Source organism: Heterodontus francisci, chromosome 6 (genome assembly GCF_036365525.1).
Source record: "Heterodontus francisci isolate sHetFra1 chromosome 6, sHetFra1.hap1, whole genome shotgun sequence".
NCBI classification, from domain to species: Eukaryota; Metazoa; Chordata; class Chondrichthyes; order Heterodontiformes; family Heterodontidae; genus Heterodontus; species Heterodontus francisci.
Genome location: NC_090376.1, coordinates 21,362,413 through 21,375,977, shown reverse-complemented (window position 1 = coordinate 21,375,977; position 13,565 = coordinate 21,362,413). Strand labels below are relative to the sequence as shown.

Sequence of the window (13,565 nt, the reverse complement as noted above, 5' to 3'; positions counted from 1 at the left end):
ATCAGATCAAGTGATGGTGCTTCTTCATCAGACATCTGCTCTTCTTCTCGCCCTTCGTCGTCAGGCTGCAGTGGTTGGCCAGGCAGCAGGTCTTGGGTATCTGAACGCATAAATGCAAAAGGGATGAAGCAAAGGTGGGGGCTGGGTGGAATGCAAGAGCGGCTTGATCATACCATCTGCAGACTGCACTTCATACCAGATGGCGGGATGAGGGTGAAGTGGGATTTGGGAATGTACATGAGGCAGGAACATACTGCCATCTTGGATGGTTTCAGCGACACTGGTTGCAACATCACTGCCACACCAATAATTCGGGGAACACCACCTCCTCCAAGGGGCAGAGGAGATGCAGCTGTGCCTGTCCATTGCTGGTTCTCTGTTGCTCCCTCCTGTTATGTGCCACCTTGTCTTGCGAAAGAAGGAAATGTGACAATGAGGGTGGTGCAATGCGTTTGGGAGATGTGCTGGTCATAGCTGAACAGCTGGCAGTATGTGGAAGCTGCAAGATGTGGTTGTGAGGAGGGCAGCAGTGTGAAGGTGAGGTGGAACATCTGAACGTGAGACATGAATCCTTATTGCTAGAGATTGTTAATGAGTGATTGATGGAGCTGCAGCACATTGAGCAATGTGGGAGTTTGCTGGTGAGGTTGGTAAGAGATGGCATTTGAAGATGCTTTAACAGACATTCACCACTTGAGTGAGGTCACTGAACTATTTGTGGCACTCCATCCAGGTCCTTGGTGCCAGACTCCTTTCATTGACCTCCATGGCTATATGCTCCCATTCCCCTTTTAAGTGTCTTCCTGGAGGGCATTCTAGCCCCTTGCAAAAAGATGACCCTTCTTCTCTTTTCCATCTCCTGCAATGCATTAGAGGGCTTAGGTGCCCTCTCGCTGGTCTATTGCTCCATTGCTCCTCTTCCTTCCTTCTGAAATTTGCAGACATTTCCATTACCAGCTGCAGCCAGAATGCCTTTAAGAGGTGCAGGCTGGCTTTAAGAAGTACAGGCTAGCTTTATTTGGTGCCAGAGTCGCACAAACCTGGGCACGCTGCTGAGCGTGTATTTAGCACAGGGCTGCACGCCACAATCATGGAAATGGGCAGGCAGCACAAAGTTTGCGTGCTGCCTGCACACTTGCATCGGGTGTGGGATAATCACACATCAAAACCCCAACGTCCGCTAATGGGCCACAAGCAATTTTTAGCCCAAAATATTACATCACATTATTTGAAAAAGAGCACGGGAGTTCTCTCCTGGTGTCCTAACCAATATTTATCACACAAACAACGACACTGAAACGAAATGATCTGTCATTATCTCAGTGGTGTTTTTGGGACCTTGCTGAGCCAAAATTGGCTGCTGCATTTTCTACTTTACTACAATGATTACACTTCAAAAGTACTCCATATTCCGTAAAGTATTCTGGGGTATCCCAAGATTGCAGAAGATACTACATAAATGCAGCTTCTCTCGTGATACTGACAATGGCAATTTCTATATTGAAAGGGAACAATTAGGAATTCTCACCCTCCAGTTACAAACCCCGTGCAACCTACAATTTCAGCCACTGGGCAATGTCTCACCTTGACTTTGCAGCAAGCTGCTAACAGCCATTACAAAGAAAAGTTCCCAGAACTATAGGATTTAAAGCTGTCTCCTACTTACAAAACACAGCTCACACAATCAGAATACAGTAATGCCTATAATCTCAAGTGCTATTCAAATGTAGCCAAACTCATTTCAGAAACATGTAAACACATATTATTCATAAATTCTTGTTCGACTGAGGCGCCACTCTACATCCATTTCACAATTTTTTCTTCCTCATTTCTCTTGATCCAGATTCATTTTCCTGACACACTACAATAATGCATTTGTCAAGTATTTCTCTTGATTATACGCACCATATGTCATGCAGATGCTGACTGGTGCAGAACTACTTGAAGTCTGTTCAGCACAATAGAATTAGTAGTAATGTGTAGCCATGTAACCCGACAGTGCCATAGCATCATAGAGTTATACAGCACAGAAACAGGCCCTTCGGCCCATCGTGTCTGTGCCAGCCATCAAGCACCTATCTATTCTAATCTCATTTTCCAGCACTTGGCCGATAGCCTTGTATGTTATGGCATTTCATGTACTCATCTAAATACTTCTTAAATGTTACGAGGGTTCCTGCCTCTACCACCCCTTCAGGCAGTGTGTTCCAGACTCCAACCGCCCTCTGGGTGAAATTTTTTTTCCTCAAATCCCCTCTAAACCTCCTGCCCCTTACCTTAAATTTATGCACCTGGTTATTGACACCTCCGTTAAGGGAAAAATTTTCTTCCTAACTACCCTATCTATGCCCCTCATAATTTTGTATACCTCAATCAGGTCCCCCCAGCCTTCTCTGCTCTAAGGAAAACAACCCTAGCTTATCCAGTCTCTCTTCATAGCTCAAATGCTCCAGCCCAGGCAACATCCTGGTGAATCTCCTCTGCACCCGCTCCAGTGCAATCACATCCTTCCTATAGTATGGTGACCAGAACTGTACACAGTACTCCAGCTGTGGCCTAACTAGCATTTTATACAGCTCCATCATAACCTCCCTGCTCTTATATTCTCTGCCCAGGTTAATAAAGGCAAGTATCCCAAATGTCTTCCTAACCATCTTATCTACCTGTGCTGCTGCCTTCAGTGATCTATGGACAAGTATATCAAGGTCCCTCTGACCCTCCGTACTTCCTAGGGTCCTACCACCCATTGTATATTCCCTTGCCTTATTAGTCCTCCCAAAATGCATCACCTCACACTTCTCAGGATTAAATTCCATTTTCCACTGCTCCACCCATCTTACTAGCCCATCTATATCGTCTTATAATCTAAGGCTTTCCTTCTCACTATATATAACACCACCAATTTTCGTGTCATCTGCAAACTTACTGATCATACCTCCTATATTCACGTCTAAATCATTAATGTACACTACAAACAGCAAGGGTCCTAGTGCAAATCCCTGCGGTACACCATTAGTCACAGGCTTCCACTCGCAAAAACAACCCTCAACATTCACCCTCTGCCTCCTGCCACTGAGCCAATTTTGGATCCAATTGCTAAATTGCCCTGGATTCCATGAACTCTTACCTTCTAAACCAATCTCCCATTCGGGACCTGATCAAAAGCTTTACTGAAGTCCATGCAGACTACAGCATCTGCTTTACCCTTATCTACACATCTGATCACCTCCTCGAAAAATTCAATCAAGTTAGTTAGACACGATTTCCCCCTGACAAAGCCATGCTGACTCTCCCTGATTAATCCCTGCCTCTCCAAGTGGAGATTAATCCTGTCTCTCAGAATTTTTTCCAATAGTTTCCCTACCACTGATGTTAGACTCACCGGCCTGTAATTACCTGGTTTATCCCTGCTACCCTTCTTGAATAATGGTACCACATTCGCTGTCATCCAGTTCTCTGGTACCTCTCCTGTGGCCAGAGAGGATTTGAATATTTGTGTCAGAGCCCCTGCTATCTCCTCCCTTGCCTCACATAACCGCCTGGGATACATCTCATCTGGGTCTGGGGATTTATCCACTTTTAAGCCCACTAAAACAGCTAATACTTCCTCCCTTTCAATGCTAATTTGTTCAAATATATCACAATCCCACCACCCCCCCCCCCCGATCTCTACACCTACATTGTCCTTCTCCATAGTGAACACAGATGAAAAGTAATCATTTAAAACCTCATTCAAAAAGCTCTCCTGTATTGGAATATGTATTTATACATATCGTCGTGTTATAAGTGATAAACTACAATAATCTCCTGCATGTGGCATAGCAAATTTTAATTATTTTGCAAATAATCCAGTTCGCTAGAGCATATTACTACAGCTCTCTAACTGTACAACCCTTATCACCAAGTGCTTCAATGAACAAAGAACAAAGAACAGTACAGCACAGGAACAGGCCATTCGGCCCTCCAAGCCTGCACTGATCTTGATGCCTGTCTAAACTAAAACCTTCTGCACTTCCGGGGTCCATATCCCTCTATTCCCATCCTATTCATGTATTTGTCAAGATGCCTCAAACGTCGCTCTTGTACCTGCTTCCACCACCTCCCCCGGCAGCAAGTTCCAGGCACTCACCACCCTCTGTGTAAAGAACTTGTCTCGCACATCCCCTCTAAACTTCGCCCCTCACACCTTAAACCTATGTCTCCTAGTAACTGACTCTTCCACCCTGGGAAAAAGCTTCTGACTATCCACTCTGTCCATGCCACTCATAACTTTGTAAACCTCTATCATGTCGCCCTTCCACCTCCGTCGTTCCAGTGAAAACAATCTGAGTTTATCCAGCCTCTCCTCATAGCTAATACCCTCCAGACCAGGCAACATCCTGGTAAACCTCTTCTGTACCCTCTCCAAAAACTCCACATCCTTCTGGTAGTGTGGTGACCAGAATTGCATGCAATATTCTAAGTGTGGCCTAACTAAGGTTCTGTACAGCTGCAGCATGACTTGCCAATTTTTATACTCTATGCCCCGACCGATGAAGGCAAGCATGTCGTATGCCTTCTTGACTACCTTATCCACCTGCGTTGCCACTTTCAGTGACCTGTGGACCTGTACGCCCAGATCTCTCTGCCTGTCAATACTCCTAAGGGTTCTGCCATTTACTGAAGATGCACAAAGGACTGCCGAAATCATCTGCAAATTTTATTATGAGTTTTTGTGGCCTTGTGGACTTTGTCTCCTATATTAAGCAAAAACTATATGTGAAGGATGCTCTTTTAAATTCTGAACTCTATTCTTTGGGCTGGCTATTAACTCGGGGAGGGAGCGAGGAAGCTGGTTTTAGGTTGGGAAACCAAGAAGAAGAGGTTTCCCAAAGGACCTGCTGAATTTAACGGCAGTACCTGATTAGTACTTTTGGCCTCCATTTCCTGACTGCAGGCGGCCACATTGGCTGGCCGTTGGCAGAGAGGCCATCAGCAGGCCGCAGTTGGGGAATGAAGAGGAACCGGCGAGGCCTGGGGGAGTGGGGGTGGGGAGTGGGGGCGGGAGATTAGAGTCTGAAGCCAGAGAAGGTCAGGGAGGCTTGAGGATGGGGGGGCGGGAGGAAGATTGGAATCTGAAGCCGAGAAAGACTGAGGAGGCTGGAGCAGAGGGTGATCATGTTGTGGAGCCAGGCAACACTGGGGAGGTATGTATCAGTGGGAGATCAGAAGGGTTGGGGAGGGGCGATCAGGAAGGGTCTGAGGATGGGTGTAGATCGGAGGCCTCACAGAGGAGATTGGAGCCTTATGGAGGAGATTGGAAAGATGGAGGGGCAATTGGAACGGTGTAGGGTTGGGGTGGGGGGAGAGATTGGACGATTCTTAGAGGAGATCAGAAGGGTGTCCGATCGCACGTGAGGCGGGGTGCGGGGGGGCTGCTGAGGGGCACGTGGTGAAGAAGGTAATCAGCAGGTAAGTGGAAAGGAACTTACCCCAAGGATCTGGCAGTCCTCACCTCCCTTTAGACGGAAGGTTTCCCAAGGTTGGGAAAATTCAGCCGGCCAGGGTTAAATTGAAAATGGTGGTTTAATATGAGACATGCAGACTCATTATATTTAAATTGCCTCATGTGAGCATGTTAGTTGCCTGCCCCACTGTCCCACTGCCATTAAAACAGGAAGTAGGCAGGTTGAAGGCGAGTTGCAGACAGGATTCAGATGTTTTAATATTTTAACGTCCCACCCAACTCAAACCTGCCCATTTTGTGGGATTAAAAATTCCTCCCTTCATTTCTCTACTTGTGTTCATTAGTCACCGAACAGTAGAAAGCACAAGCTAACAAATTCATCAGAAGCCACCAGGACATTTGCTTGGCTCTTCTTATCAGAGCTGAGGCAAATAAAACTTTTCCCACTCACCTTGACAGCGCAGTAATCGAAAAAACCAGTTTCTGAAAATATCGCCACCAAAATCATCTATATAAAAAAAAGCACAATGGGTGAAGGACATTGATTTCATAGTTTGACTTTCGACTGACATGTCTTACAATTTTTCCTCAAAGTGACTTTAGCTTATAAAGTTCTAACTGGTACAGCAAATAACAGCTAAAAATAAATGACAGAAACCTAGAATGCTTTTCAATACACGACACTATGAACTATAATCTCATTTGCCCAATTTTATTAACAATAGTTCGTACATTGTGTTTGAATCAAGTAGGGTGAAGTGGCCTGCAAGACATTCCACATTGGCATAAATCCAGAAATTACTCTGTGTTCACCACATTGGCATGAAATTACTTTGGCCGGGGTTTTTCACTTCTGCCCTCACCAGCCTATGATTTCTTTCCATTAACGTGAGTGGGTGTGAAATCAAGGGCTACTGAGAGCATTAGGTGAAAATCTAAGTCTTTTCTATTTTAAAGGAGATGTTAACCACTTGGCATAAAAGATCGTGTTAAAATTGTATGGAAAGTAACTTTATTTTCTAACATTTGATTATAGTCAAGATTATGTTTAACTTTTATTTTTTCTCCATCTAGATTTTTAGGCTTCCTTTTTAGTGTCAGCTGTGGCTCAGTGGTCATAGGCAATCTTGCCTCTCAGTCAGAAAGGTTGTAGACTCAAGCCCCACACCAGAAACTTTACTGCAGTACTGAGGGGGTGCTGCACTGTTGGAAGTGCCATCTTTCAGATGCGACGTTAAACCTTGGTTTAAAATGTACTAAATGTAGGACAGCATTTGAGAAACAGAAATGATAGTATAATTAAGTTCAGTGCAAGAGAAAAAAAAGTACAAGGGATGGAACCAGAGGCAATGGGCACTTTGAATACACCTGAATTTAGGCATAATAGACCTAATAGCTTATTTCTGTGTGTAATGTTCCATAATGATCCACTCCCTGCCTAAAGCATATATTTTGCATGTGTCAAACTACAGATATGCATGCACAGATATAGATTTACAAAGCATATATAAACATATTTAACAATTTCAGCTGTGGAAGTGTCCTGATCTCAATCATTTATGATGGAGCCTCTCCATAAAGGATGGAAACTGTGGTGAACAATCATCTCTCCCTCTCACCTACATACAGACATATTTTGTGCAGTCTCAGGAATATTGGAATGGATATTTCTCCATTTGTACAAAAAATCTGAGTTTTTTTTAATCTTATCTAAAGCATCTGCCTCTGTCCTGGTGTTTAATAAACTTAAACGCACCATTGTGGTTTCATCAATTGCACAGACAATATGTTTGAGATTAAAAACTTTTAAAATGGGACTGTGAAATATTATCATAGATCTGTTCTATTACCTGCCTGCACAATTCCCTCTAAAATTAATAATTGGAGACAGGAAGGTAACTGAAATAAGGGAGAGATCTTTATTTTTTCATTAATTCACTGTTAATGTTCCTGTTTGCCACAGAATACAAAAATGCAAAGTGTTTATTTCTGTCAGTTTCTGTATTAAATCAGAACTGTTTTGATAAATTTTTAAAATACAGGAATTTTCAAGTGTCTTTTGTTTTTATTTTGGGCAGAATTGTTGTTTTGGGGTCAGGACCCCAACGTCAGAAGCATTTCCGGGTCACGACCCTGCACTGCATCAGCATCTGAGGCAGGACACAATTCTGAATCATAGTTAATCAGTGCCCAGAGGGTGCCTCACCATCCAACTAAGGTGGGATGCCGACGCCGGAGGGGTAAAAGGAGGCAGCCAATGTAGGTAGGAGAGAGAGAGAAGGTGCCTCAAGATGGAGGTATCCTCTGAGCACACTTCATCATTTCTCAAAGAAAAAATAGCCACAGCTGTGTGACCGCCAGTGTGGAGGCGAAATCCCTTCACAGGGTGGCCTGCAGCTGCAGCTATGGCCATCTCGGTATGCCGGCTGAGGTTGGGGGTGGGAGGAGATTTTTTTAAATCCTGGAGCACTGGCCCCCTGCTGCCGAGAAGCCACCTCCATGCTTCGACTGGGCTTCGGCCTGAAAATTCCAGTCAGCCACAGAACATTGGCTTAATTGGTCCTTTAATTGCCTTAATAGGCTACCTGCCAGTTCCAGGCAGGTAACTGTCACCACCCCCCACCTCCCGAACCTGCCTCTACCAAAATGGGCCGGGGCAGGAACACGCTGGCAAACCAGCACATTGTTCTCCGACACCAATTTCCAAGCCATCTGCCTCCAGTCCCGCCTCCAATGTGATTCAAAAATTCTCCCCTTTAACTCTCCCATGTTGGAATTTCAACATAAAAGAGACCTGATGAAAGTCTGCAGTGCCTCCCAGAAAGGCCCCAGTTGCAATCTGTAATGTGTGCTAAGTTAGCAGATCTCAGCTGTAATAGATTGCAATTGGATTCAGTTTGGCATGTCACCACTTCCAAGTAAGACAGAGAGAGAATTACAGGCAAAATCATTTTTTTTCATCCCTATCAATTACATGATCATATACACAATTACTCATGTGGAACTGAACCATACAAGGTAGAAAGGCTCCAGTTTCCGAGTTTTGGACTGTATACAGAAAAGTAAACAAACAGAAGCATCCTTAACTTGTTTATACGCGATCAATCAAAATTGTAATCATTTTGTAGTTTGATCTGTAGGGCTGTAACACGCATATGTTAGTATATTGAATGACACACTTAAAAATTATCCTCAGAAATGAATGGGGCGGCAGCAGCTTTCAAAAGCGTCTCGTGAGATTGAAAACTCCAACAGGCCAGATGGGGATTATCCAATTTGAAAGCTACATGGGATTCTGCTATTGTTTCAGAAGGATTTTTTAAAATTATTATTTACTAGGGCATGATCAGGATTGCACCTTTGATATATTTCAGAAGGATGGCTATTAGGATCATTCAACAGTTTCTGGATATTTCACTTCTGCACTAGCCAGCCTGAATTTTCTTGTCCATTAAAATTAAATAGATCCAAACCATGTGTACACAAGTAGAAAACCCTGGCCTATGACCCAAGCCACAACTGATGCCTTTTCATTTGGCTGTGCTGAATTTGCAAAGTTTCTGAAGCACAAATAAGTTGCTCACAAAGGACATGGACTGATTGTCATCTTGTCCCTTCCATAAACAGCACTGGCAACAGATCAGGTTGGTTTCCTTATTTATGACTGCCCATAAAACTCTAGGATGCCAACCTTAACCTTTTGCTTCCTTATGAAGCTCATCTCTCTTCACATTGTATTGGAACATAGCAACAACTCCAAATGGCAACAATAAAACATTTTGTTTCCAAGTTTTGCTTAACCCAGGGGTAGAAAAATCTTTTTTTAAAAACTGCAAGCATTAAAAGTCTGAAATAAAAACAGAAATTGTTCGAATGAAGTACATGAGGGAGAAGATAATAGAAGGATATGCAGTTAGGGTTAGATGAAGAGGGTGGGAGGAGGCTCATGTAGAGCATAAACACCAGCATAGACCAGTCTGTGCTGTAAATTCTATGTTTAAAAAATTGCTTTGTCAGTATCTGTAAAGAGAAGGGTTAATGTTTTGGGTAGTGACTGTATCACAGATAAAGAGGCTACACCTGCCTGTTAAGTATACAGATGGCAATGATAACTGACAGTTTCCATCATCGATAGTTATTCTGCAAAGGCTGTTTATCACCCATACGGAAAGCTGAAAATCTGCCCCTATGTTAAATACCAGCAAGGTAACAGCGACCAGTCAAACACCCAGTAGGAACAAAGGGGCATCACCTTAAAATTAGATCAAGGTACTGCCAAGAAACATATCTTCACACAAAGGACAGTGAAATCTGGAATTCTCTCCCCCAAAAGCTGTTGAGGCTTGGGGTCAATTGAAAATTTCAAAATTGCGATTGATAGATTTTTGTTAGGCCAGGATATTAAAGGTAATGGAAACAAGGGGGATGATCGAGTTAAGAAGTAGATCAGCCATGATCTAATTGAATGATCAAAAAGGTTCGAGGGGTTGAATGGCCTACTCATGTACTTTTGTTCCTATCATTGCAAAAAGTGGGATATCTAGGTATTAAAGTGAGGCATCTTACACTTCAGTTTGCAACAATGCTGGAATCTTTACAGAAAATGAGCTTCATTTCTGAAAAAGTTATTTGGAAACAACTATTGTAAATATCAGAAAGGGCTAATAAGGTGAGGATAGTATTTGCACAAAAATTGCTTTCAATGTCAGCATGATTAATGCTATGATTTCTTATATTGTTCCAATTATGCTAATCTTGTTTAAAACAACAAATAACGCATTAATATGACAGCTCTCTGCAACTTCCTAAATAAACTGGGTAACCGCCAGTGTGCTGCTAGGTTTATAGGCCATACATCCCAAAGACTTGCAGATCGTATCAAATGGCATGTCCCTTCCGTCATATCCAACCAGCCCGTGCTTGCAAAGCTCAAAACACAGTGTCCAACATTAGGTGTGATTCCGCGACTGGACAACATTTGCTAAATAATCCTCAGTGTGCTACGAATTACGCTGACAACCAATTTAAGATTGTCAGTCAGGCTCGCAGTGTGGCGCATTTGCGTGTACTGGAAGCTACATTTATTCACACACAGGGCCCTGTTCTTTGCAGACAGAAAGAACATGTACACACATTATGCCTGTTTCAGCTAAACAAAATAACTGGCAGCCATTCGCTGGTTCATTCCGGAAGACAATGCCTTGACTAATCAAGCTGCCTGGTTCAAACAAAGCTTGACAGCTCACTTGTCAGTCACCACAAACTGGTGCATTCTCCATGGCAATGCCTCTACCAATCAGAGTCCACGTGCCAACCAATCAGCACTCTCTTTTCATACAGTATAAATTGTTGCTTTCTCTTACAATTAATATTGTAATTACAATTCTTGCAAATTGTCCTGATGAGTGCACAACAAAAAACTTCGACAAAATTTCTCGATTTTCAGCAATCCTCAAGTGCTGTACTGCCAAACGACTATAAACTGGGTAACTTATAGAACATAGAACATAGAAGATAGAACAGTACAGCACAGAACAGGCCCTTCGGCCCACAATGTTGTGCCGAACCTTTAACCTACTCTAGGATCAAACTACCTACATACCCTTCATACTACTATCATCTATGTACCTATCCAAGAGTCGCTTAAATGTCCCAAATGTATCTGCTTCTACTACCACCGCTGGCAGTGCATTCCACGCACCCACCACTCTGTGTAAAGAACCTACCTCTGACATCTCCCCGAAACCTTCCTCCAATCACCTTAAAATTATGCCCCCTGGTGATAGCCCTTTCCGCCCTGGGAAAAAGTCTCTGGCTATCCACTCTATCTATGCCTCTCATCATCTTGTACCCCTCTATCAAGTCACCTCTCATCCTTCTTCGCTCCAATGAGAAAAGCCCTAGCGCCCTCAACCTTTTCTTCGTAAGACATGCCCTCCAGTCCAGGCAGCATCCTGGTAAATCTCCTCTGCACCCTCTCTAAAACTTCCACATCCTTCCTATAATGAGGCGACTAGAACTGAACACAATATTCCAGTGTGGTCTAACCAGGGCTTTATAGAGCTGCAGCATAACCTCGCGGCTCTTAAACTCAATCCCCCTGTTAATGAAAGCCAACACACCATATGCTTTCTTAACAACCCTATCAACTTGGGTGGCAACTTTGAGCGATCTATGGACATGGACCCCAAGATCCCTCTGTTCTTCCACATTACCAAGAATCCTGTCTTTAAGCCTGTATTCTGCATTCAAATTCGACCTTCCAAAATGATCTTGGTATTCTTTTAAATATATTGGCCCAGATTTTATGGTTGTAATGACAGTGAAACTGTTAGCAACTTCTGGCATTTTCACATGCACAGTAAAAAATGGACATCCACAAGTTGCTGTCAGTGATTCCCCACTCCTCCACAGGGTGTGCTATTGAATTCCTTGCAGATGGAAATCAATTAGAAATCACTGAATTGACATGAACTTCCACTTTTACACTATTGGGCTCTATAAAAACTCTTGAAAGAATCATGCCTTGTTGAATGAGGCGTAACTGAGTTTCTCACAGTGTACTAAGTTCATAATTTCTGCTGCACAACCTCTTTAGTCCTGAAAAGCTATCTTTATGTTTGGGAATGTCAAATGTCTCCATTCTGATAAAAAAAAAATCCATAGATCTTTAAAAATAATGAAAAAAAAGTTTATGATATTTCAACTTCTACATTAATCCTCATCTTTATTTTGCTCCAGGTAAACTGGTGAAAAAAGTGAAGGAAAAATCACGGGTTTTTCTGTATTTCTGTCTGTGAGAATCCTTCAATGTGATTGGCTGCTTAGCCTGCTGTTGCTGGGCACTGGAAAGAAAGTAACATTGAGAAAGGTGAAATCCATGCCCCAGAAATTGCTTCACCACTGAACATAGAACCTGAACCATTTAATATTTTACTGAGTTAGACGATTTTTGTTACTAAGGGACAAAAGCTATATATAATTCCTGATTGCAAATCTGTTCTCATTTATTGGAATTTCATTACATGGTCTGACCACCAACCAATATTTATCGACAGGAAGACACAAAGTACATTAGGCTCTGGTTATTTCCCTTACAGGCCTTGGGCCTTTATTTTTTTAATTGTTTCATGTGCTGTGAGCATCGCTGGCAAGACCAGCATTTGTTTCCAATCCCTTGAGAAGGTGGTGGTGAGCTGCCTTCTTAAACCACTGCAGTCTATCTGGTGTGAGTACACCCATAGTGCTGTTAGGGAGGGAGTTCCAGGATTTTGACCCAGCGAAGGAACGGTGATGAGTTCCAAGTTTAGACGGTGTGTGATTTGGAGGGGAACTTGCAGGTGGTGGTGTCTCCATGCATCTGTTGCCCTTGTCCTTCCAGGTGGTAGAGATGACGGGTTTGAAACATGCTGCCTAAGCAGCCATGGTGAGTTGTTGCAGTGCATCCTGTAGATAGTACACACTGTTGCCACCGTGCACTGGTGGTGAAGGGAGTGAATGTTTAAGGTTGTGGATGGAGTGCCAATCAAACAGGCTGCTTTGTCCTGGATGGTGTCAAGCTTCTTGAGTGCTGTTGGAGCTTCATTCATCCAGGCAAGTGGAGAGTATTCCATCACACTCTTGACTTGTGCCTTGTAGATGGTGGACTGGCTTTGGGGAGTCAGGAGGTGAGTTACTCACTGCAGAATTCCCAGCCTCTGACCTGCTCTTGTAGCCACAGTATTTATATGACTGATTAAGCTCCTGGTCAATGGTAACCCCTAGGATGTTGATAGTGGGGGAATTCAGCGATGGTAGTGCTGTTGAGTGTCAAGGAAAGATGTTAAATTCTCTCTTGTTGGAGATGGTCATTGCTTGGCACTTGTGTGGCGCTAATGTTACTTGCCATTTATCAGCCCAAGCCTGGACGTTTTCTAGATCTTGCTGCATGCGGGCAAGAACTACTTCAGTATCAGAGGAGTTGTGAGAACACTGTGCAATCATCAGCGGACATCCCCACTTCTGATCTTATGATGGAGGGACGGTCATTGATGAAGCAGCTGAAATAGTTGGGCCTAAGACACTACCCTGAGGAACTCCTGCAGTGATGTCCTGGGACTGAGATGATTGGCCTTCAGCA

The 13,565-nt window shown here is 43.4% G+C and overlaps 1 protein-coding gene across 3 annotated transcripts in view; it reads right to left on the bottom strand.

Annotated features, from left to right (window-relative positions):
• The window catches only part of oca2 (oculocutaneous albinism II), a 546,813-nt gene that overhangs the window by 266,112 nt on the left and 267,136 nt on the right, over positions 1-13,565 (bottom strand). For all 3 annotated transcript variants that reach the window (XM_068032789.1, XM_068032790.1, XM_068032791.1), the window contains exon 12: positions 5,898-5,954. In XM_068032789.1, coding sequence (XP_067888890.1) covers positions 5,898-5,954 — 57 coding nt within the window. The remainder of the gene's footprint in view (positions 1-5,897; positions 5,955-13,565) is intronic.